At 38.5% G+C, this 26,256-nt stretch overlaps 1 protein-coding gene across 9 annotated transcripts in view; it reads left to right on the top strand.

The window, feature by feature from the left end:
- The first annotated feature begins 982 nt into the window (after nt 1–982).
- LOC129768743 (fibulin-1) overlaps nt 983–26,256 on the top strand; it is a 44,762-nt gene continuing 19,488 nt past the window's right edge. The window contains exons 1-14 of one of the 9 annotated variants that reach the window (XM_055770601.1): nt 995–1,424; nt 10,502–10,678; nt 22,751–23,007; nt 23,068–23,233; nt 23,319–23,526; nt 23,621–23,817; nt 23,889–24,038; nt 24,202–24,304; nt 24,403–24,473; nt 24,597–24,725; nt 24,823–24,963; nt 25,029–25,122; nt 25,261–25,382; nt 25,593–25,730. In XM_055770601.1, coding sequence (XP_055626576.1) covers nt 10,612–10,678; nt 22,751–23,007; nt 23,068–23,233; nt 23,319–23,526; nt 23,621–23,817; nt 23,889–24,038; nt 24,202–24,304; nt 24,403–24,473; nt 24,597–24,725; nt 24,823–24,963; nt 25,029–25,122; nt 25,261–25,382; nt 25,593–25,730 — 1,843 coding nt within the window. In that variant the 5' untranslated portion in view covers nt 995–1,424; nt 10,502–10,611. Of the gene's footprint in view, nt 1,429–10,462; nt 10,679–22,750; nt 23,008–23,067; nt 23,234–23,318; nt 23,527–23,620; nt 23,818–23,888; nt 24,039–24,201; nt 24,305–24,402; nt 24,474–24,596; nt 24,726–24,822; nt 24,964–25,028; nt 25,383–25,592; nt 25,731–26,256 lie in introns of all 9 variants that reach the window. The other 8 variants (XM_055770598.1, XM_055770596.1, XM_055770597.1 and 5 more) reach the window with 8 other exon arrangements.

The raw sequence follows: 26,256 nt of genomic DNA, 5'->3' as shown, positions 1-26,256 counted from the left end.
ACCTGCCTTCAAACGTTTTATTTACAGTATATTGTTTCTTTATAACTCTTTCCGTTGGACTCAATGACATCAGTAAAAACGATGCAAATGCGTTTTTACATTGAGACTATCGTACTTATAAAAAAGATTTTTTCCGGGGGTACAAAAAATGTTTTCTTTTTTACATAGATTCATGCTTCTCTCAAGGACATTCGTCAGCCCGATTTAAGTGATATAATTCGAATCACAATCGTCACTCCGCATTCATGAATCAATCCGTCGTAACGTATGTAAATATATTCGCTGAAGCTAAGACGCACATTGGTTTGAACGCCCAGTTTTTTTTTTGTCAAAAAAACAATTATGTTCTGCTCTGTTTTCCATTTCGAGCAGAAAACTCATTTCTCAACGAAGCAATACACAATCCCGTTTTAAGTAACCAGGCCAAACAAGTCGAACAGCCGAGTAAGTGATAACTTTCGTTTCCATGTTGGCATTGATTCTAGTGCAGTTCCGATCTCCCAGCCTCCGTTCCTCGTTCTTGCACATGAAAGGAGGAAAACAACCCGAATATCAACGAGAAAATGTTGGCACGTTTCATATTTCCTGGCGGTTGATAAATTTCCTTTCGTCCCTCTGGCTCGAATCCTTTCGCCCTGGTGTGCAGCTTCTTCGAATCAATGCTTCCCTTTGTACTTTCACGCCCTTCGAACCGCTGCCTTCAGCGGTCAGCGTTTCGAAACGTTGCACAATGACATTCTTAGTTTGCCGCCTCAGTTCGATCCTTCTGGCACCGACAATCTCCGTCCCGCTCACACACACACACACACACACACACACACACATACGTTTCTCGAGGTCACCACCAGGTAAAGATTCGCGCCTAAGCCGCCCGAGTATCATTGTAGGACAAGAAATTTATATGTACATATTTGAGAGTTATCTTCCGAAGCGAGTTCCAATTATCATAAAGCAAACATTTGCTATATATTGGCCTACGTTGGCCGGAACCTCGTAACAGTTTCTAGGCATCGGGCATCGCCGCCAGTGCTAGGAGTTTGTGCGCCGCAGTAGCAGTAATCTTGGGGCTCGGTTCGGTTCAGGTGCGAAAGAAACCCTTTCGGCTACACGTAGAGTGAGTCGAGAGACTAACAGAGCAGAGCTCTGACCGTTGCGATAGTGCATCGAAGAAAGTGAAACTAAATTCGGTCGGGCAATAAAAGCTTTTAACGTCTAGTGGACACGCATATCCTGAAGCACGAGGGTTCTCGGGAGTTTTGTGCACTAGTGATGATTGAATTTTTTCATGAGGTGCACAAGTATTTGAAACAAAGATGTGGATCGTAGTGATGTGATCAAGTTTTTGACTGATCCCGAAAACAAGCTAATGGATAACATAATACATGCAAAGAATTGTCTTATTATGTTTTGAAACGAAATATCTAGTGTGTGAAGTATTTTACGTTTTATCAGTGCAAATTGGCCTCTATCAACACGGTTCTGAACGCTCGCGTTCGAGAAGATTCCACAGAACAAACGAGGATTACACTTTGATGTTTGTGATATGCAAAAAGATCAAGTGAAATAGTGAACCATGTTATCACAGCAAAATTAAGTTTGTTCACAGTATGCTACTACAGTTCTCTATCTGTTTTCTAAACAAAATCACAAAGTGCCGTTCTAAAAATATCTTATAAAAATTCGTCTCATTTATTTCGAAACACTTGATACAGTTATCCAAAAAGGATATACCTTCAATATATGTAAAAAAAATAACAAAATCTATCATTTTAAAAATAATCTTTGATGTCGATTTATTTTAATGAAAAAAAAAGAGACTATAAAGACTTATTATGTATGTAGTTATAATATATTCAAATAGTTTAAAAATGTACTACTTGATGATGGCTCTTTATCCACTTGAGCATAATTAAATAAATAAAGGAAAAAAAGACTTATTTTGCATAAATGGTCAAGAAAAAACCATTAGGTGGGGCAGTATTTCTCAGATACTCGGGTTACACTCTTCCTGCAGGGATCGCTTTACCTCCTCTAACATGACAATTCATACAGACCCCGACTTCCATAATTGACCAGACGTCATAGTCTATGAGATTGAGCTCTGGCGGGTACAACGTGAATAAATAGGCTCTGCACCACATTTGAGTCATTCTCATCTCGTGAATCGGAGCCGAGTTTTTTGTGACTTTTATCTCGCGATGCTGGGGGCCACTTCTTGGGATGGATTTGACTTCAGTTCACTTCACGAGCGAAGGACGAGACATTGGTACAAATTTCGGGCGTACATGGTATTGTGAAATTTGCTTGGAGTTTGGATTTCACGTAATTGAAGAATTCCTTAGGGCATGATTTGACTTGAGTATCAACCATGTTATTTTTTGCATGCGTGGTTGAAAACCAAATTCAGATCTTACAAAATGTTCTGATGTTCCAGTTAATTTAGATGACTTTTGTCCATTTTATATTTCTGTGTTTCTATATTTGTTGGTACAATTTCTTCCCCATGTTTTCTTCGGCATAAACTCTATTGATATCATTACCATTGCTATTATTTCATTCGAAATTTCGTGAAGTTGACAAATTGACATTTTTTTTATGTTTAGTAACATTTGGTCGGTGTTCAGTCATACTGGACTAAGTAAAAACATAAGACAAAAAATAGTTAATAGTTTCAAACAACCAAGAATTTCTTAACCTACATTCAACTTTTATTACATCACACTTTTGATGCAAACAGCCAGGTTTGTGGCATAAATTTATTTCGACTGATCAGCATACACTGGTAATAGTATGTAGTCAGAGTGGACCAAGTGCAAATAACCATAGCGACTAGAGCAGTGATTATCAACCGGTGGGATTTCCCCCCTAGTGGGGAATTTGATCATTGAAAGGGTAAATTATGCAAGAGAATATTCCAGTACTTCGCTTTGAATATGGCAATGATTAGCAAAAATTTTCACAAAAACTTTATTAAAATTTGCGATCCTCGATCCTCGAAACATTTCCAAATCTGAAATGTAAAGTATATGTGTATAATTTTTGTTCAGGCAGAGTGGACCAAGTGTCAGAGAGTGAAACATTGTAATAACTAAATATTTAATGATCGATTTCAAATCCAAACGTGGTCTTTCATTTACTGCTAGTAATATTTTCCAAAATCACCCATTTGTCGTGAAATTTTTTTTTAGAAAATCAAGAATTGTACTTGAAAATACATACTAATTGATTGTTTTTGGTAAGTAAAATACTGTTTCAAACCATAAAACTAGTTTGTTTTATTGTATAGTATAAGTGGAGAAAATTGATATGGTATGATTTCATCATCAAATTGTCCAGTCGTTGAAGACCAAATTCAGGTCTTACAAAATGTTCTAATATTCCAGTAAATTTTGATGATTTTTGTCTATTTTATATTTCTGTCTCAAGTCCAGACTTTTGAACCATGGTTTGAGGCTAACCTTAGGGATAATCGAGTGAAGCCACCGGCCCAATTCATCTTCGTTCCAGTTGCGTTGCCAGTTAACGATGGTATTTTTACGGACTAAATAATAAAATTCATTGAAGGTGATTTAACGCTGACAAATATCACCTTCAATTGCACCTACCTTTGCTAATAAATCAGTCTTTTCATTACCCGGAATTGAGCAATCTGAGGGGACCCAGACAAACGTAATGACATAAAAACGTCTGGTTCAAGCACTCAAAATTTCTCGTATTCTCTCAAGGAAGTACGGCGAGTGCTTTTCTAGCCTTACTGAATGGATAGCTTCGACAGAGCTAAGACTATCCGTTACAATGTAATGATGTTCAACAGGTCGTGAAGCGACGCTATCCAGCGCTCAGTGTATCGCTGCCAATTCAGCAATGTACACTGAGCAAGAATACTGAAGACTGTAGGAGGTGCTGAAAAATTCGTCAAACACTCCAAATCCTGTGGACTCTTTCATATAGGACTTTCATTAACATTAAACAGGTTTGTTTTTGGTAATAATGCCATCATACGACGTCGCTAAAGAGTAACTAAATGCTGTAGAAAAACTATTGGGGAGATTGATTGGAAGCTACTAAAACTACATAGCTTCAAACTTTGAGTTCGATTTACTCGAAATCATAATTATGTTACTTAGTTTGGCCTGACTGAACACCGACCTTCAAATTGCTTCAAATTTCGGGTTGTTGTATTCCAACACTTCTTCATACTCTTGGACGATGGCCTGTTTTGTATAAAAACTGAGGAATCGTTGCTTTCTGTTGAGAAAGCGAAAAAGTTTCAGGAATATTTGAGGGGTCTGGTTACAAAACTCACAATTGTTGTATCCCATTCGTTTATTTCAGGCTCATTAGCATTTCAGCTGTAACAGAGCCGAATTTTAATAGTGCACATGTCACATGTTTATTATATCTATAAATAACACATTACACAGTTGCCATTTTTTTTGGCGTTAAAGTATTCCTTCTATACCATTGCATATGGTACATTACATTTCACAGTAGCCATTTAGGCGTAAGAGTATTCGTTCTGTTCTTCCATTGTCCAGTTAGACCGGACAGCGGAGACAGTTTGATATGATCATTGTTGAGTTATTAATAGAATAGCAGCCCGATGTTTCTTGTAGAGCAGAGCAGTTGTATGGATGAATCGATCTTATTTCGACCGTGGATCGATCTCCATCGCTGATGATTGTTGCGTGGACGTAGTTATTCTGTAACAACACAAACATGGTCAATGAGGGCCCTGAGTTTTGAACTCACGATCGATCGCTTACTAAGCGAACGCGCAACCAATGTGGCTACGGAGACCCCCTAACTCACAATTGTTACACGACGTGATTTTCAGAAACCGCAAAAACTGTGGCGAAGCCATGAGTGAATTTTTGGAACTGCTGTTGTTGGTAAATCAAAGTTTAAAGGGGTAGGAAATGTTTCAGTCTATTTTCAAGACATTGACCACCTCCACATAGATAAGATCTAAAATGGCAAGTGTGAGTTTCGTCTCCAAGGCCCTTTTTTTGCAGTCACAGAAAATTTAATAGAACAAGATTTGTAGAGCTTGAAAAATTAAACACTTTTTGTCTCTTGACAATTTTTCGTCAGCACTATAGTTTTTGTTGTAGAAACGAGTTTTGACCAAATTTGCTTTTCTTGTAAACATCAAATTTCATTTTTCTGTTTTATTCGATCGTGGAAGAGTTTTTAAAGGTGTAATTTTTGGCTTAAAGAAGACTGAATGTAATCTAAAGAATGCTACTGAAAATAATATACTTTTATCTTCGAATATTATTAAAGAAAAAATAGGAAATTGTTGACAAAAATGAAAATAAGCAGAATTATTACGTAAAAATCTTAAATCATCATAGTTTACCTTGAAATTGATTACACGATTAATTTAGGACACTCCATGATCTCCATACACTCCAGAAATGGAACAACTGCTACTTACTCCGGCTCATCAACGGCCTCTTCCTTTTTAAACTCCTGTTGGTTTCATCCCTGGATCATAATCTTCTATTCCTATACATAGTAGCTCCACAAAAACAAAAGGAACGGAATACTCATCCAGCGTTCACCATAGTGTTTCTCAAGCAAACCTCGTAGATCTTTAACTTTTTTAGGATTAATATTTTTTCTCGAGGCACAACGCTCCAAGTAAAATCCGAGACTGATTTTCCTCTACTCCAAATACTAAAGGTGTTGTTGAGGCTCTGATCAAACAAGTAGAATAATTCTCCTCATACCATCACAGTTTTGAGAGTCTTTGCGATGTAAATTCTCTTCAATTGCGATATGGAAAACTTCTAACTCTGTGTCGTCTACACTACTTCATTCATGACATCTTTGATATTGTAAACTTCAATATTATCACTGGTCAAAAGGTTTACCACAGCAAATCCTTCAATTACTTTAATGTGATCTTCCGGTGTAACGATGGTATCAATCTTCCTTCCTTCTTCGGTCTTCTCGATTTGTGCAAACACACGATCCGCAGACAAGAAGCTGTGTCCAGCGACAGGAAATATGTTTAATATTGGAAGGTGCCCATTCTTCGAGATATTTTACCAATGCGCTCACCATGATAGCATTCTTGTTTCGGGCTGGGCAACCGTCAGCGACTAACCGAATCCGATTGATAGCCTTATTTGCCAACTTCTTCTCATTTATTTTCAGATGATGAAGTACACAAGATGCGATTACGTTCGAGTTCTTGTCGTATTCATTTTCTTTCCAACAGTACGCCGTTTTGTTTTTAGCTATTTTTGTCAAGTGTGACGTTTGGAACCAGATCACTCAATTATTTTACTTACTTTACTATTTTGACTGGCTGCTGCTGAGTTGACTTCTTTTCAATAATCACATAACTTTCTCGATTGGGCGAGTTTTGTAGCAATTGGGTGCGTTGAGGATATTTGTTACGATACCACATCCTTGCCGTTACTGCCACATTTTTAGGAGTTCTCTCGGCTACCTTCTGAGATTTCCCAAAAGGTTAACTTCTCAAGTTTCCTATAGACCGACTGACCAAACGTACCGTTCTTTCAACCATTCTTGACTGTACCGCCTTTTTTTCAATTTGTACCGTATTTTGAGTACAAAGAAAAAAGTGTTTGAAAAAATGTCCTGTTGCACTAGGATTTCTCTGAAACCATAGTTGCTTCTCATTAGAGATTAATTATTTACATTTCAATAATTTATTCGCTTTTGTTGGAAGAGATGATGTATCTGTCACTAAAGTTGTTGTCAACATACAGGGTCTTTCAGATTAAACGCCCACGTAACAAATTATGTGCTCGGGTCTTTCAGATTGTTTAATCTGAATCAAATTATGTGCTCCCGTGGCCAAGTGGTTAGCGCCCCACATTATCATGCCGGGGATTCGGGTTCGATTCCCGTTCTAGCCGGGAGATTTTTCGTCAAAGAAATTTCTTCCGACTTGCACTGTGGTCACGCGTATTCTAGTGTTTGCCACTCCAGAATACATTCAAGTCGTGTTATTCGGCATAGAAATCTCAACTAAGTAGCACCAGTAAAAATGACGTAAGCAATACTTACGTTGAGAAGGCAAGAGTTCCACTGGGAACGTTAATCCATCCAAGAAGAAGAAGCAACAAATTTGATTAACTTCTACAAAAGTGAACCGATTTTTATTTTAAAAAAACGAAAATAAAGCTTCCGATAACGTGTTTTGAACGGCGAACAAAATTCTTCATGTACAGCTCTAACATTACGACTTCGATGCTGTTGAAAATCCGCATTATTTCTTCTTTAAGTTCCTCCAAATTTTGTGGCCTACTAACATAGCAACGGTCCTTCACGTATCCGCAGAGGAAGTAATCGACGACGAGAAATGTTGAAATTGTTACCATAAGATGACAATGTTTCATTAAGGCTTCGGTTGCTCGAGTAATACGATTGCACTAAAAATACGGTTAATAATTGCGAAACGAAGAGGCAACCGTCGACATTTTGACATTCCTTACTCAGAATCGGTTTCATATGCTTAAAGCAATTCGAACGTGGTTAACTCGTGTGACTGCCACAAGAAGCATAACACTTAAAATATTGAGTAAGAATAAGAGTTTCAACGGAGCAGTCACCGAGACGCTCTGAGGGTAAATATGTTGTTGCTCCGCTTTGATTCACAGTTCCATCTCTACAAAATCATATCGAGAACTAAATGGACGTCATCATGTCACTCGCAAAAGACTTTGTGAAGGAATGCTTCAGACAATTCCTTTATACAATTTTTTCATGTTTGAGGATCGCTTTCACCTGAGTGTGGTTGGATACAAGCATTACTTTTGGTATTGGTTGATTGCTAATCCAACTCAATGTTCCATATTTATATAAAGGTTACACAGTATACCGATTTTGAACCATTTCACCATCTGAGACCTATTTTAGTAACAATGACTGAAATATTGTTTCCAAAAAAAAAAGATTGCTTTAGATCCTCCTGAGTTGTTTTTTCTATTGAATTATGTTCCGAACAGAACCGTTTTGTGTGACATCAGCATTAGGAGAGACTGTTGTTTTAATAAGTTATAAAAGGCGGGAATAATTTGCAATATATCCTTTCTCCACAGTATAGGTACGAACGAACGCAGCATTTACATTTCGAGTGAGCGATTTAGCAGCAAAAATAGTTATTCACGTTTAACCTATTTTCACTATTTCAAAAACGTGACATGTTTTTTGATTTTGCGTAGATGAAAGTTCAACGTAGTCTTATGTCTAAACTAGTTGATTCAGGTGAAATACAGGAGACTGATTTTTAGAGAAGTGTGGAATTTTTTTATGATACTGCTTTGGAGTAACACAATAGGAGAAATATAAAAGTGTTTTATAAAATGTCACTCCTGATTTAATTATTAATTTTTAAGGTATTAATTAAGAGCCTGTTCATATAGGTTAGACTAATTATAAATAATAACATAAAAAGGTGGTACGAAAACCTTACTAGTTGCAAATCGCAGGGCGCAAATATTTTTAGGAATGGGAAATAAATTTCATTAATGTAAGGAATTCGTGAAGTTTACAGATTATATTTTGTGTTTGACTTGTGGAACCACATCAGTTTTTCTACGACGATCATATTTGACAACAGAAAAGGCTCGACTCGATGTTGAAATCATGAAGTTTTTTTCAAACAGAACATTGCTTTGTAATCTGACAAATTTTATGATAAAATTTCCAAAATTCATAATCTCCATCGCAAAGAACATTCAGCTTCTGAATATTATTTAGTTGTACAGAACAAAGCAGGTGCATTTTAGAATGCTCGATGGATTGGTGTTACTCTTACTTTTATTTACTCAATAAAATTCTTCAAAATATATCATGTATTTATGTTTATTTTGTTTAGCATAAGTGTCCCGTTTTCATTCCTGAACAATTATATTATATTAGGCTATCAAAAAAGTCCTGCGGTATTTTTATTGAATTTTCATTTGTTCATAAAATTAGTTACAATCATCTGTTTTAAGTCAAATATGCGCCGTTTTGTTCGATGACTTGTTCCCAACGAGATGCCAACTTCATAATACCCTTGTTATAGAAGCTCGCTTCCTTATTGGCAAAAAACTCGGATAGCCAATTTTCACAGGCCTCTTTTGTGGCTAACTGGCCTCTTCTTCATGAGTGCTACCTTCAAGGGGTCCAGTTGTTGGCAGTACAGGTCCGAATTGAGCGTTTGACCATAGGGAAGCAGCTCATAATAGATTATTCCTTGACAATCCCACCAAACAGTGAGATGAAAACACCTTCCTGGCCGTTAATGAGGGCTTGGCCACCGTCTGAGCCGCTTTAGCGGGCTTCGACCACGACTGTTTGCGCTTCACGTTGTCGTAAGTGACCCACTTTTCAGAGTCACCATAAACTTCCACAAGCCTTCGATGCGCTTCAGCTGCACTTTTTCACAATGTAAACAGAAAATCAAAACTCACCGCAAATGGTGCTTATTTGCAACGAAACTCGACACTTCACGATTCAGCAAAATTCAATTGTCGTCGTCGACTATTTATAGCACCTTGACCATCTTGTGGAAACGGAACGAATTAAGTTGCACGCCCAATATAAAGCGAACATTTAAAATTTTAACTTCTGTTCTGGGACACATTGTACATTATATTGATAATCGTACTTCTAATTCGAAGCTTTTTTAAGCTGTTTTTGCAGAGCCAAAAAGCAAAAGCATCGTAAAAGCCGTTGAAATTTCATAAAACCGAACACCCCTACTCACCATCCGACGGGGACTGGAAAGGACACTTCCGGCAGTTCCGGCAAGCAACAATAAATCCATTACAGGCCAAGTGTAGTGCTGCACTATACAATTCTTGATCAGCGGACTGGTTGAAAACATGGCAAAGTCGGTTCTGGGAGAAGGTGGGTCGGTTTACATCGGTCGAATAAATTGCACTTCTCTCCCAACCTTGACCAAGTTTAAGACGAATGGTTCGCGTGAAAGAATGGCCACGATTAGACGTGGGCACGCGATTGAAAATGGTTCTAATAAGGAGAAATAGCGATTCTAGTGGGGAGTGGTTGCGAAGTCTGGTCTTCGATGGTTAGAAAGCGATTTCTAATGGATGATCACGGACGGTTTTTTTTCCATTCTATCGGTAGATTTGGGGTTTCGGTTCCAGTGTTTCCCGTCAGCATTGTGATCTGGAATTGATTTCATATGATACGAAAAAATAGTCGGAGCTACCGCGTCGACAACAAAGGCGAAGAGTAGTAAATCGTGGCTTCTCGGTCAGGACCCAAACTAAATGGGAATCCATTTCGGAGCTGTTCATTGGATAATCGCGAATTGATTCGGAGCTCCCTTCGAACAAAAAAAAAATTAATCTTTAGCAATGAGTGAACCGGTGAAAGTGTTACATAATAGAGCAAAAGTGTATGATATCTGAGAACAAAAACCAAGCTGCGAGGAACCGTGTTGTTGATAGTGTCTCTCGCGTTGCAGTCGATGACGAAAATTGGGACTAAAAAGCTCTTTCGATAGCGGACGGTTTCAGGAGGAGATTGCGAAAATAGAATCCAGCGTGAAAAGAGATTGTGTAAACAGGATTAAAAGTGATTAGAGTTGAGTGAACAGTGAAAATTTGTGACAGGATGGAGTTAAACGTTGCGGTTTCCGTTTTGTTGCTGCTTTGTTCTGTTGGTTTCGTAAAATCTGAGGGTGAGTTTTGAATGCGGTTTTCAGATATATATATATATTTATTTATGTGTCAATCTTCTCAGTGAAACCACATAAATATGATTACCATTCTTGCAATTATTTGATCGCAACGAAATTCAACAAACAATTCTCGCTACTAAGCGGCGGAAATCACGACATGATTTGCACGAGCTAATGACGCATGTTGTACGCCTTTTGTCGCTCTCGTATTAGGATTTTCGGGGCTTGAGCACATAATGAATTTTAATCTCGAAATCCTCGCCGACGGTATTATTTATGTGTACATTTAAATTATTCCCGTGTACAGTGAAGTTCATGAATGTTTGGTTGGTTCGCTCCATTCCAAATGTACCGCTATTTAATTGCTCGCTGGAGGGTGGAGCGGGAAGTGGTCTAGACACGTACCAATATTGGGGAAAATATTTGGGGAAAACTGCGAATCGTGTTGAAGCCCTTGTGTTGAAAATCTAATATTGTTGCCATATAATTAATGTTGGAATTCCCGCACATGGTTGGCGAATTCTAACATTCGCACGTTTGTCGAAGCCGTCGGATTGGCAGCCAACCCCGGGGGACGGTCTGGGTGGTCTGACTTTGTCGGTTTTCTAGGGTTTAACTACACCACTCCAGCAGTCATACAATCAGATCTCGACGATGGAGGTATGGAGTGGCCACAGAGACGGACAAGAGCTCGTTGATATATCGTTACCGAATGGTGTTTTGGTGAATGAGATTTGAAAATTCTGCTAAATACTCGCGTCGAGTATTTAAACTGTTTATTTGTTCATTCGGGGAGTGCAATTTATGACGATCATTATTCTTGTTTCGGATTATTAATTATTCAATTGGTTTTATCCTTATTTTATAGCGGTGGAGTGCATAGAATAACAGCCGAATGTAACTCTGCTCGGTATGTTTTTACTTTCAATTGATGTAAATTTTACAGCAAGGAAACGAACACGTTGAATCATTTGTCTCATTCACGTAGAAGTAATCGCTTTGACATCAAAACCATGCTACAACTGGTAGCACATTAGCTATTAATATATGCAATTCAGTTATGATAGCTTCTATTAGGTGTACCGGTAAGTTGAGACCAGCTGGGTGTGGTGTACTATGAGCTGCTAAAACCGAATGAAACCATTACGGGGGATCTTTACCGACGACAATTTATTAGTTTGAGCCGTGCACTGAAGGAAAAATGACCACAATACGAGCAAAGACACGATAAAGTTATTTTGTAGCACGACAATGCTCGGTCGCATGTCGCGAAACCGGTCAAATCTAACTTGGAAACGCTGAAATGGGAGGTCCTGTCCCACCTGCCGTATTCTCCAGTATTGCTCCGTCCAATTACTACCTTTTTCGATCGATGCAACATGGCCTGGCTGACCAGCACTTCTCCAAATTGGAGGAAGTCGAAAATTGGATCGATTCGTGGTTAGCCGACAAACCGGCCGATTATTTCCGCAAAGGGATCCGTGAATTGCCAGAAAGATGGGAAAAAGTTGTGACTAGCGATGGGCAATACTGTGAATATTAAATTTGTAACTATTTTTACGGAAGAAAGCATTAAGTTTTGAAAAAAAGAAAAAAATTTGCGGTACTCCTATTACAAAATTACAAAAAACCTTCTTCTTCTTTTCTTCTGTCTCCTTCTGTAGTGATCTCAATTTTTGTTTTGTTTATATTTTTTTCACTACATTATTGGGTCTCCCACCAGGCCGCTATCTCCGCTCAGAATGTGCAGTAGACCTAATGATTTCATGGTTACATATGCAAGCAGAGAAGCCATGTAAGGGTTGTTACGGTCCTTCGCGGAGAACTGTGCTCCGAGCCGGATCAGCGGTAGTCAGGATTGCAACATTTGAGCCTACACGTTCAACGGGTGTTGAACGTACCTGGAGGCCTGTCATGGTTTTACCGGGGCGGAGGCAGTCGCACCATTAATCCGCTAGCCATTTCAAGAAGGAATCACACTGCTCTACTAGAGTAACGGAATGGCACAGCTGTCAGCCCTATAGCTTCTTTTCGAAATCATTCAGAATCATGTGTCCTTGTTACCAGTATGTCGTAATAAGAATCTCCCGATCCTAATCTGCCAGTTGGCATTTCTTCATCTGCTATGTTCCGCGGTATTTCCCTCGCGCTATCTCCCTAGGGCTTTACAGCACCCTCATCCGCGTAGTCACCAGATTAGTCACATCTTACACAGGAATCGACAGAAACCGACATTGAAACTCATTCAGCTTGACCGGTTTTGTCATATTTAGCGGGTTGGTAAACAGGGTCATGTTCAACATCAAGGGGCAACCGCGACCGTAGGGACGGAACGTGAAGGAATCCGGAAAATGAATTAATGCATTATGATTGGCTGCTTCGTGGAAAAGTAGCGCTCCAGTCCTGTTAGCCTGAGAGTAGTGTAAGCATCGATGTCGTGCGTTCAGATCTTCCACGACAAGCAATTGCATAGGTAGTGGAAATATTCCGGCTCTCTCAGTATGGCTCTGTTCAGAGATGTCAATCTTTTTGATTTTTCAGGATTTTTCAGGTTCGAATGAATTATCATGACATGTGGTAAGAATATTGAGTTACAATGTCTTCATTGATTCATAACCAATTTTTTCACCAAAAATGAAGAAAATCAAAACGGTTTAATTTCGTATTGTGGGAAACATGAATAAAAAGCATAATGTTTTCGAGCTAATTCGTCGTAAAGAATCAGCAAGTAGTACAGTGGTGGAGAAATAAATAGAGGCATCGGGGTTTTTTCAATATGGAATATGTTGATTCAATGTTTTCGAATAGAAAGTATTATAATAGTTTTAGAGTAACGAAAAAATGGAAAAAACATGATGGGAATAATTATAAAAGCACTCTTTTGAAATAAATATATACCTCATAGAGTTTTATTTTAAAACATCAATATTTTGAATTGCCTCCACTTTTTTCAAGACATCAACAAGATTTTTTGCCACTCCTTCGTCGATTTTATCCCATTCATCCTTTATGGGTTGTGTTAGTTGTGATCGGATAACCGTTGCTTAGTGTGCTTTGATGCGTGGATCGAAGCATTGTCTTGCTGAAAAATAAAAAAATTTCACCAACAAGCTCTTCTGCAGCATATATTAGAACTTTCTGCTGCATGTCTGTGTAATATTTTGAATTTATCTCGTACGAAATGAAAACTATTTGTAGGTTACTGTATAGCAAAATGCTCTGCAAACCATAACCGATCCTCCTCCGAAGATCCGACTCATTCTAAGCTAAGTACGATTACGCAAATCATGTCAATAATGTTCAAACCAATCTGGACCACCCGAATTAAATTTCTTCTCGTCGTTTAAAACAGTGGAGACTCCTGAGAAATTTCACCTACACGTCTTGCAGTTACGGAAAGCTATAGTTCATAAGAATTCATGTTCTGTCCGGTTGTTTTTCGAAGCATTTCTTTACGAGCCCGTTTCGATACGACAGCTTTTCGACAGGAGCGACGTTTTTTGCCATAATTATCATCAAGTTTCAAAAAATAGTCAATAACAGGCAGTGAACGATTGATTTTCTTAGCGATTTGTCTGTTGCTGAGGTACATATCACGATAAGTCATTATTTTCGCAATTTCTTCTACAGTCAACTGTTTTCTACGAGGTAGCTGCAAAAAACATACAAAAGCAAACATAAATTTATTTGAAATAGCAGCTGGTAATCATCAATTATAGTATAACATTACCTTTCTCCGATTTCTTGCGATAACAACTTCCCTCGTTAACCCTTTCCCGTACAACACCGAGTCTCATTCGTGGTGTACTTGCATAACATAGAGCGCTAGCAGAGTAGTGAAATCACTTGATGTGTGACGTATTAAATAATACGGGAAGGGGTTAAAATATCTTTGCTGCTTTTATAATTATTTCCAGCCGAAAATGATGCTTTACCATTATAACACTAATACAAAAACAATAACGAATCATGTATATCACAGAGTAACACAACCTTTAGCACACGGGTGACCCTGTGAGCATTATGCAGACGTCTGCCTTTATATTTATTTCCTCCACTGTATAGGGGTAGTGGGGGCAAAGTGATCACCTGCTTGTTTGATAGTATAACTATTGACTATTGACACGGTATTGATAGACACCTTATGTTTGAAGAATTTCATGACTATTAAGTAACTCTGTACTTCAGCGGAGCTATCGCATATCATTGTAGTGATATGCGGACACAGGAAATGGGGCCTCAGGGTGATTGCTTTCCCCCCCACTACATTCAGTTTTGAAGATTCATCAAATGACCAAGATTTGTAAATGGTGCTATGTTATAGGAAGTGCCTTGTTATGTTTTTCATTGATAGAAAAAAATTATTTGGAACCGTAAAATGCAGCGTTTGATTGCCGTTACCATTGATTACTACTGATTTATCAGCAACACTGGTTTGCCTACATGGTTGAATGACAAAATTGATTAATATTACTTTTGTAAAAAAACAATTATTTGTAGATCACTTGTTGTTGATGAGATTTATTATTCGTTTTATTAAGACATTTTGTTAGGGCAGGAATTCAGTACCTATTTATTTTCACCTATTGTATCTTTTATTACAATATACTGACAGCTGACAAATTTTTAATTTCCGTAATCAGTGAAAAAGTTAGGTTAGAAGAGTTGAACTTCACAGAGTGAGCAATCGAAGTCTTACTTAATTGCAATTTTTGTTCATCTTTCGTCACATTTGTTGTCATTCATTTTCAGATATAAACCAAAATTTCATCCCCCTCGCTGCCAATGTAATTTTTGAAGTATTTACTGTTTCCCGATTGCCCAAAAAAGTTATTTTTGATTATTCTTGTAGATTATTTGAGCGTAGAGCGTTCATAACTTTTGTTTGATCGTCGATATAAAAATGTGAAAATTTGCTTGCTCTAACTTCTGTAAGAATATGTGTAAAAAAATATTTATAAAAAATAAATATTGTCATAAGCACCATGTCTGATGTGACACTCAGAACGGATGAAGAGAATTGGGTAGATTATTACACAAGTGAATTTAACATAGAGGCTATGCTGTCTGTACGAGCCTGAGTTACACACGGCATACTAACGAATTCCTACAGTGTGTGGTAGAATTTGTTGAACAATTTTTATTTTGAATGTCCAGTTTCCAGTGCGGTACAGACCACTCTTTTTTATTTGCAATTGCTCAATAAACAATGATTCAGCAGTGTGTTCTCGCTAGTCATCAACTCATCAAAATGTACTTTTACTCTCCCATCAGCATGAATTAATCGAATTTCGTCCTGTAAATGCATGCCCATTTTGTCTCTTTTTTCTACGCGCAATTATCAATGAATAGCGGGTTCTGACGCCATCTGTGATGGGAGGCAATTAATTATTCATTTGATATGATATGCATTTCGGCAGGATTGGCGGAAGTCAATTGCGGATGCGTGAATTGGGTTACTTTCGGCGCATAAACTCTCGAAAGACTACATATTGAAGCCCATTCGAAACAAAAACCTCTCGTTGGCATCGATTACCGGCTGTCGTTCTCACCACCAATCCACCATCGCTCGGGCTGTGAAAATCTCATTACCACCAAACATCGATTATATGGCTCTTCATCACACCGTAAAACGACCAACAGATGCTGTTACGATCCTGTTTTTGACACAGCGCAAATTTAATCTACCATTTACGGCTATTTTCATTCTAAAGTCATAATATTACGTATGTCATGGAATGAAACTATTTTATAACCTCATCCCGACTGAATTTACTCGAATGGTGAAGCCGGAATGATGTTACGATAAAACTGTCACACCCACGCCGAACTACATCCCGGTTTGGTGAAATAATTTTCGTCCTGAGCCGATGCACATAGTTCTTGCGCTCGCTTGCCACAGAGTCACAGAAAGATGTTTTATTACAATCCAATTTCCATCCACCCGGAGATGTGAAAGTGGTGAGGATGCTATTGCTCGGGAAACGATGACTACAACGACGGCGACGACGACGACGAGGATGACGATGATGCAACTGGAGGAAAAAGGACGAGAAAAAAAAAAGCGAGAAGTGCCCTTGTTTTGATGGGAATGTCCTTTTCCCATTTCCGGTTCACTCCTCTACTTTTTCTCCGGTTCACTTTTCCGCCGTTGCGAAAGTTTTGGTGCGGTGGGAATTTATTACCTGTGTCGAGGTGGAAAATGTTCAATTTCCTTGTATTGAATTATTCGACAAATATACACTGGTGGATGGGAGGGTTTCGTTTGAAATGAGGTCCTGTCTGTCAACAGAAATTGTTGCTTTATTTGATGACAGTAGACAATAGGAAGTGTATAATGGCACATAACTTTTATTTATTTGTAGTTTCGTTCTCAGACTTAGTTAATTTTATCTATTCTGGTTTTGTTTGCCCGATTCGGTAAAATAGATTTTGATGCGCAGCTGATTATCTTATAAAATTACTAAATCACTAAATTGAAATCTGTTTGCAGCATATACAAGATATAACAGATGACTTTCGATAAAAAATAGGGATTCACACCGAATGCTTCGAAAAATAATAATTTTGAAAATGTTTAGTTTTCATATGCATTGTTTTCCATTGTCTCGTAGAGCGGGGTAAGTTGAAACGCGGAACTGTCTTGAGTTTAATGTGCGGTTTTGCTTCTCGAACTATCTACAACTGATTTATGAAACACTAAATAGAATTACATATAATCATTTGAAAAAAGAGTTTTGGTACACGTGACATCTGGGGGAGTATTCTTATACACATAATATGGACACTACATACTAGGAATTTATATACGAAACAATAACATCAATAGTACTATTTTGGAGGCTTTCATGTCAGGTTACAGCCACTCTAAACGGCTACTCATGAGGTTTATGAGATCATTCAAATATTCAAATATTACGTAACGCACTCAAAAAGGAAAAGGGGATGGCTTGTGGAAACTTATTTAGAAATAAATCTGAACATTTTTATACTAATGAACATTTGTTACATATTGTTTAGAGAAGAGGGAGTCTAAAATAATAAAAAAATGCGTTACGTATTATTTGAACAACCTCTAGTTGAAAAATTAACAAATTTTACTTGTATCATGTCTGCGTATTCATAGAACTATTTTCACTGTGAACGAATTCTCATGATTTGCATACCAATCGAATCGAAAATTCTCTAAGATTTGTTTGATATGCTATACATTACAATTCACTTTAAATTCATGAAAACTGGAAGAACTTTCTTTTTTCTCATACATTTGTTCTGCCGATTTGTGTGCTAACCCTACCCGTAATCGGAAAGATGTTTGCATCAATTGATAGGAAATATTTCTACGCGTCCATCACAATTAATAAAATATTATTTTTCATAAGATGAACAATTGAATAACTGTAAAATGTCAAGTGCCCTACCTGCCAAGTTCTGATTGGTCCGATTTACGGTTTCCCTAACACGGAATCAATGTGCATGGGGGAATCAGCTTTGCAAATACATGCAAGTCGGGGGTAATTTTTGGAACATAATCTATTACAAAAAAATCGATGCATTCTGAAATAATATTCGAAGCGGTAAACAAGTGGGTTGCATAATATAATTGGGTAGTTCTACGTTGAAAATATGCGGTCGTGTCCTAGATACAACCCCTTAAATTTTTTTGAAATTTTTTGGTTTATCATTCCGGATATAATTTCATAAATAACTCTTGTAAAATATAAAATATAGTAAAATATTCCGGGGACCCTAAAAAGGTTTAATGGCCTGCGTGGTTTTGTAGAATCATTTCGCTAGCGTTCACAGTTCGAGGGGGTAAAAATGGGTGGGTTATATCTATGATATAACCGCAAGGTTTACGTGGGACTACCTTAGTTTAGCAATCATTTGTTTGTATTGATTAAATTTTTGATTGAGTGAAACAATTTCCGAATTTAATTGAATTCAATATCTTTGCTTTTTAAGTAGAGAGATTGAATAAATGCCATGTAATGTCATGCATGCATTGTGATAGATTATGTTCTTCGTTCCAAGTAAATTGAATGACAGTTCTTTTACGTTTGGTTTGATGCCTAGGACAAAATTTGTGAACGGAAGAATTTTCAAACGATTATTTTATTTTACATTTCAATCTGAAGGTTGCAACTCTCAAGTGTACGTACTTCTTCCAACAGCGAATTTGCATAAATTGATGAACTTCTGGCACTCAGTTTCGATTTTGACATGTACGTCGAACGCATATTGTTTGATCGAGAGGCGTTATCGCAGCAAATGGTTATCAATATTTTGCCTAATCATCAAATGGAATGCGTAGAAATTCACTGAGCAGAAGATATGAATTATGCTTACTTTAACCTCGAAAGTTCATTCGCCTCTTATGTCTGCACGATTTTCCCAGGTTCCTAAGTTTAGAAAGCAATATAAAGGAAACATATTTTAGTCTGCACAAAGATAAGCGAGTACCAAAGAACGTATATTGTGTAAAGACATTTCAGTCGGAACAAAAATACCCCCGACTTGCATGAATTAGCAATGCCAATTTCCCCACGCTCCTTGGATTTAAAGTCTGTGTTAGGGAAACACATTCCAGTAGCATATCAAACAATCTTAGAAAATTTCCGATTCGATTGGTATGTAAACCGTTAAAATCCGTTCGCAGCAAAAATAATTATTAACGTTATCTTTATCTCATAAAAACGTGACCTGTTTTCTGATTAGGCACCCTTAATGTAAGACGTAGTCCTACGTCAAAAAAAGTCCAAATGGCGTCAACGGGGATCAAACCAAGGCCGGCTGGAATGCAAACTGTTTTACATGACCACGCTATCTACATGCTGTTACGCAAATGCGTGATAGTTTTACACCTCATTACAAAATGAAGTTGGAAAGTGTTTTCTAATTTCACTCTTAGAAAACAATTTCCATCATAAAAGAGATCTATATCCATCTCGGTCTGGGCCGTGTACATGTGTGGCAAAGTTAAGTTGGAACGTATCTCTTGTTTCGCTCGCTCGTCAAATTGTTGACTTATTTTACTATTTGCACTGTTTATGTTTTAAGCAAAAAAATTGCTGGATAAATTTCCGGTTTAATGGCATACATCATAACAAATATAGCAATAACAATTTTGCGTAATATGCGTTTGAAATCTCTTAATGGATCGCTACATGTTTCGTTTTTTAGTCTCGTAGAGTGACCCCTAGGGTACTAATGAATGTATGGGAAAAATCGACCCTAAAATTTCAATAAGATACCCTATACAAAATGTTTACCACCTCGAAAAAACATCCTATGCCAAATATTAGCTCAATCGGACTTAAGGGAGAGTGGCGCAAAGCGGTCAAAGTTTGAGTTTTTTGAAAATCGAAAAATCACCCAAGGGGGGAGCAAAGGAAATCGGGGTTTCGGAATTGTTTTTTTTTATGCCAAATGTGTTAAAATGGCATGAAACGTCGAGATCTAGTGTCATCTCGATTTTTTTTTTGTCAAAAATCGAAACCCTGGGACTTTTTTTGGGTTTTTTTCGGAGTACGAGACGAAACATATGGTTTTAAGTGCCAATAAAAATAATTATCTCGATTTTTAATTCGGAACTTGATACGAAATGTTGATTTGCACGATAATATACCCTATGCAAAATATTAGCTTATTCGAATTTCATTTATTAGTGTTCGAATTTTTTGAAAACCGAAAAATCACCGGAAATCAGGGTTTTAAATTTTTTTTCTGACGGCAAATGTCTTAAAATTGCCTGACACATCGAGATTTACAGTTATCTCAAAAAAAATTTTTTTGTTAAAAATCTTTTTAGACGGAAAACGATCAAGTGCCAAACTAAATATTTTTTTTCGATATAACAGTAAATCTCGACGAGTAATGCAATTTTAAGATATTTGGCATGAACTTTTTTTTTTGAAATCCTCGATTTTCGGCGATTTTTCGTTTTTCAAAAAAAGGCAAATTTTTACATCTGTGACACTAATAAATGAAGTTCGAATGAGCTAATTTTTTGCATAGGGTGTACGAGGGTCATTATTTATATTTCGGGAATTGGCAACACTGATGTCATGTGAGTCCATCTGACGGTTCCATCGTAAAGTTTGACATTTTTGACGATATACGTACTCAGAACATTTTGTCATACGGACGCTATTTGTTTATTTTATATTTAGTTGAAAGTTTGGTCTCGGCAAAAAAATGGAACTGAATCGTGAACATGTTCGTGCGATGATTTTTTACGACTTTCGACGTGGATTATCACAACAAGAGTGCGTCAATCAACTTAATTTGACTTTTGGCGATGAAGCTCCATCAAAAACCACTGTGTATCGCTGGTATAGTGAATTCAATCGTGGTCGTAGTTCGCTGTCCGACGAGTTTCGTGAAGGTCGTCCAAAATCGACTGTAGTGCCAGAAAACATCGATGCTGTGCACGAAATGATTAAGCAAGATCGTCATGTAACCTATTGTGAGATTGAGGCATCCCTAAGCATTAGTTCCACCAGCATATATGCGATTTTACATGAACACTTAGTTGTGCGAAAATTATGTTCACGTTGGATCCCACATAATTTGACAATCGCTCAAAAAAAAAAAAGGCTCGTGTCGATTGGAATAAATGCTTTGAAAATTGGTTTAAGCGCATGCAAAAGTGTATCGATCATCGTGGCGAGTACTTTGAAAAACAATAAAAATATATTCGCAGCTTAACTATTTGTTTTTGTTCCTATTCCCGAAATATAAATAGTGACCTTCGTATTATCGTGCAAATCAACATTTCGCAACAAGTTCCGAATGAAAAATCGAGATAATTATTTTTATTAGTACCCTATGCCATACGTTTCGTTTCGTATTCCGAAAAAAAGTCCCAGAGTGTTGATTTTTGACAAAAAAAAAAAAAATTCGGGATGACACTAGATTATGACGTTTCATGCAATTTTAAAACATTTGGCATCAAATTTTTTTTTCGAAAACCGCGATTTCCTTTATTCCCCCCTTGGGTGATTTTTCGATTTTCAAAAAACTCAAACTTTGACCGCTTTGCGCCTCTCCTTCAAGTCCGATTGAGCTAATATTTGGCATAGGTTGTTTTTTCGAGGTGGTGAACATTTTTTATGAGGTAACTTTTTGAAATTAGAGATGACCATTTTCATTGGCACCCTAGTGACCCCCTATATAGAAATCAAAGACGTAGTGCCACGTCAAAAATAAATCTTAAAAGATATGGCATAATTTGTATATATATCTGTTGTGTGTTATCATAAGTCTATACTTAAGTGCTTCCTTTCAAAAAACGAATTCTATGCTATTGAATTTGAACAAGAAGAACGTATATTTGGCTGACGGGGCTTCCACGAGAATGCAACCGTATCAAGACGACGAACGCGAAAACCAGAACTTTAATGTTGTCTTTTCAAAGAAGCGATGAAACAAGTACACTGTTGAAGACAAGGCTCCATTACAAACATTCCTTAACACAAACACGTCCAGTGAGATTAAATTCTCCTTACCGAGGTATTCATTAACGTTACAACTCAAAGGAAACCCTTCGAATTCATAACACTTCAGCCCTTTTGTCCTCAGGCGCGCACGGATTCAAAGGCCCCGGCATGAAAAGGGGAGGGTGCCAAGGATCTGGGCGAAACTTTTATACTGTTTTTTTTTCACTTTCAACAGCAAAGATTGTGGTCTTGCATTTCGAAAAGGGTTGAGCTGCTGCCACCGAACGCCACCCCGTCGAAGAACAAAATTATGCTAATAAGGATGAGAGGCGGAAATGTGTATTTTGAGAGAAGATATATTTCGTTTCGCGCTATACCATGGGATCTTCCGTCCGGCTAAGTTGAACCGCCAAGTGTTGGAGGTCTTCCGTTTCCGTTTTTTCAGGAAAGTGTAAAGTGGCGAAAGTCTTCGTGCTGGCGCTTTCAATTACGATACATTTTTTCAGAACATAGTCCATGCATGGGGTTGGCGTGCAGTGATACTTATTCACGCCATCGGATGGGGCATTTGGGATGACAACAAAAACAAAATGGTTTTCTAATAATGTTTTTTTTGCTTCTGTCATTCAAGCCATCGCCATCGAGCAGATACTGTCGCTGTGCTGTCAGGAGGGCGAGGAGTGGGGCACCCAGAATCGGTTGTGCTCTAGCTTTAACAAATCGCTCGAGCTTGTCCCGGGGGAGCTTCGGGGGCTGTGTTTGTCGACCATCGAAATCTGCTGCTCGAAGCAGCACAAAATTTACCAGTGCACCGCGGGACAAATTGCCGCCCGCCAGGGTCTCAGCTGCTCCCTGAAGGGCGATCACTCGGGATCGGAATTTTACACGGTATGTTTTGTGGTGAAAGGATTGCATTTTTGCGCGGCTGAATAAAGTGTCCATTGGTAGGATTGCTGTGAGGCCTGCAAGATTGGGCTGGTGGTGGGGTCCAGCTCCAGCAAGTGCTCGGTGGAACCATTCGCATTCGGCAGCCCTTGGGACGAGGTCTACGATGGATGCTGCAAGGACATCAAACAAGGAGACGATACGTTCATTCTGAACGAAGAGGACGAGAGTGAGTTTCAAGTTCGCTTTTTTGTGGATGTTCCACTGCACTTGCCGTTTGAGTTTATGTTTTCATGTTGCACTGCTGAAGTTAGCGAAATCCTGGGTTATCAATTTATTTTCCCTAGACAATTTATGCGGTCGCTTTGACAATCTTTGTTCGCAAATTTGTGAGAATAGCGAAGCTGGGTCGTACATGTGCAAATGTCACCCGGGCTACACGCTGCAGGAAGACCGAAGGACATGCGTTCAGATCACGTCGGAGGATGAGAATGAAATATCTAGAGATGATTCCTTTTCGGAGTAAGTACTGTTGATGTGTTTTTTTTGTGTTTTGTGGGAGAGAATTTCTTCGGAAACAGGTTCGTAATGAAAAAACTAAATAATCATCAAACAGCTGTCATCGTGGTTACGAGAAAGATCAAAAGACGGGAGAATGTGTCGATGTTGACGAGTGTGAAACAGGTGAAGCAAACTGCGACCCCAGGAGCCAGGTTTGTATGAACACGGAGGGTGACTTCCGGTGTTTAGACATACTGGATACGGAATGTAAGCCAGGTTTCCGGTTTGATCGAAAAACAAGCACATGTGAAGGTATGTGAATGGATTTCAAAAGTTCAATTTTTGTCCTATATTGCACAACATTTGTAAAAATTTCCACTCAGATATTAATGAGTGCATGGAGCAAACCGATACCTGTGACCGGGAAACCCAGCATTGTATGAATGGACGCGGAAATTACAGCTGCCAGGACAAGGCAGTGGAAAAGTGCTCTCCGGGTTACATCTACGATACTGCCAGCAAGTCGTGCGAAGGTTCGATCATTGGTTTTCATCCTTATCCATATACCAACCACTCTTTCATCATTCGCTTTTTACACCTGTTGATGCTGGCGCGAAATCCCATTTGGCTTTCCGCTTCATAGTTGTGATGAAAAACCCACCACTGTTCTGATTCTTTTACCGCTTCTGATCGCAGACATTAACGAGTGTGACGATGAAGCGGTCTGTGATGAGGGCTTTCAATGTGTCAACATCAAGGGATCGTTTGATTGCATAGCGGTTGTGAAAAACTATCCTCCGTAAGTAATGCTCACTCATCTGCTGGCTGCCTTTGGGAGCACTCAGCGGTATCAATTTAATTAATGTTCCACAAAATACACCCCGATTTCTATTGCAGTCAAACCCAGCCGAAGAAAAAGGTTGAATCGTGTGCTCCCGGCTTCCGACGACACAACGATCAGTGCGTAGGTGAGACCAGATGAACTGGAAATTTCCATATATTTTCAATTTCCGATTGTTAAATGTGTTGAAACATAATTGATTCCCCTCACGCCGTCTGATGGATGTGTTTTCATCTGTTTCGGTGCACAGATATTGATGAATGCGCTGCCGATAAGTACGCCTGCGACAGCAACCAGGTTTGCACCAACGAGATTGGCGGTTTTCGATGTGACTGCAAAATTGGATTCATGCTGGATCAAGTGACCAATGCATGCATGGGTGGGTATTTAAGAGATAAGTCCACACAAGTCCGATGGCCCGATATCTGAATGAGGATGACTTTTTGAGGTGTTTATCGTCTATCGCGTGGTTTCAGATATTAACGAGTGTCAAATTAACGCCCACGAGTGCTTGGAATCGCAACGATGCGACAACACGATTGGATCCTACACTTGTATCCGGCTGCAAAGCTGTGGAACTGGATACACGCTGAACGCCCAAACCGGAAATTGTGACGGTAGAATCTGTCTCATTAAACTCAATTTTCGATGTAATTGATACTTGATTTCTAACGACGCCCAGATGATGACGAATGCATTCTTGGGCGGCACAATTGCGTCGCTCCGTACGAGTGTTTCAACACGAAGGGTTCGTTCCGCTGTCGTCAGCGATCCAGGTATGCACCGGTCGTAAGTCATCCAGTGGCCAGTGGCGGAAGTAGCACCAGAACTAGTACCAGCACTAGTACCTCTACTTCCACCACTACCACAACTAGTACTACTGCTCGTCCTGTCTATTACACGCACTCATCCAGGACGACACCCCACCACAGTCACCCGATATACCAACCTGGGGGCCATCATCAGGCCGAGTACAACCGCTATCCGGGGTCTTGTGGGGTGGGATTCGAGAGGAATGCTTTGGGGGCCTGCGTTGGTAAGCATTTGTTATTGTGATGAGAGATACCTAATCTGGAAACACATAATAATCATTACCTCCTTTCCAACATGCTTTACATTTTGGATGGCTAAGCTATAAATCCTTGAGAAAATAGTATTCTTTTAAAATTTCTGTTAATGAGTATTTATTGTTTTTATTGTTTGTTTGCTTCGATTTTACTCTTCTTTCGTTTATTTGGATAATTAGATGTTGATGAGTGTGCACGGGAAAGTACTTGCCGACAGAACCAGCGCTGCGTCAATAGTAATGGCTCTTATCGGTGTTACGATTTATTGGTTTGTCCGAATGGTTTCATGGCTAACAATGACGGAACGGAGTGTTTGGGTAAGCTATTATTTAGTGTTTCTGTGGAAGTTTGCTCATTCAAGAAATGATTTATTCTTATAAAGGTGTAAAACTCTAATTTTGAAAAACTTGTTGATATGTGTGCCAATTCGTTTCGGCAGTTTTTACTTGTTTTTGTTACCATCATAAAAATACTGACACATGGAAAACGCCTACAGATGTTTAATGTTTAAAGGCACAAAGTTATCGGACCATTTCTCAAGTTTTCCTATGTGCAATGTAGTCCAGGATGATCATTTAATTTCAGTTTTACATTGATAAATATATTTTTTTATATTACGTCTAACCGGAATATAAAGCCTGTCCACGTTAAATTTCGGACACCAAGATGATGAGCAGTATAACAAAAATTCACGTAATACAACAAAACCGATTGTTTATTTCAGTAAAATAGACTTATATCTAAAACAAGGAAGGCTTACTTCGATGTTAATTACGTTGTCTGTAAAATTCACGAACTTTCTTGGAAACATCTGCCATTAGGTTCCGTAGAGTATCCTCAGAT

This window comes from Toxorhynchites rutilus, chromosome 2 (assembly GCF_029784135.1).
Source record: "Toxorhynchites rutilus septentrionalis strain SRP chromosome 2, ASM2978413v1, whole genome shotgun sequence".
In the NCBI taxonomy this organism is placed as follows: domain Eukaryota; kingdom Metazoa; phylum Arthropoda; class Insecta; order Diptera; family Culicidae; genus Toxorhynchites; species Toxorhynchites rutilus.
Note: the sequence above shows the minus strand (reverse complement) of the source record. Positions and strands in the feature narration are given on the sequence as shown.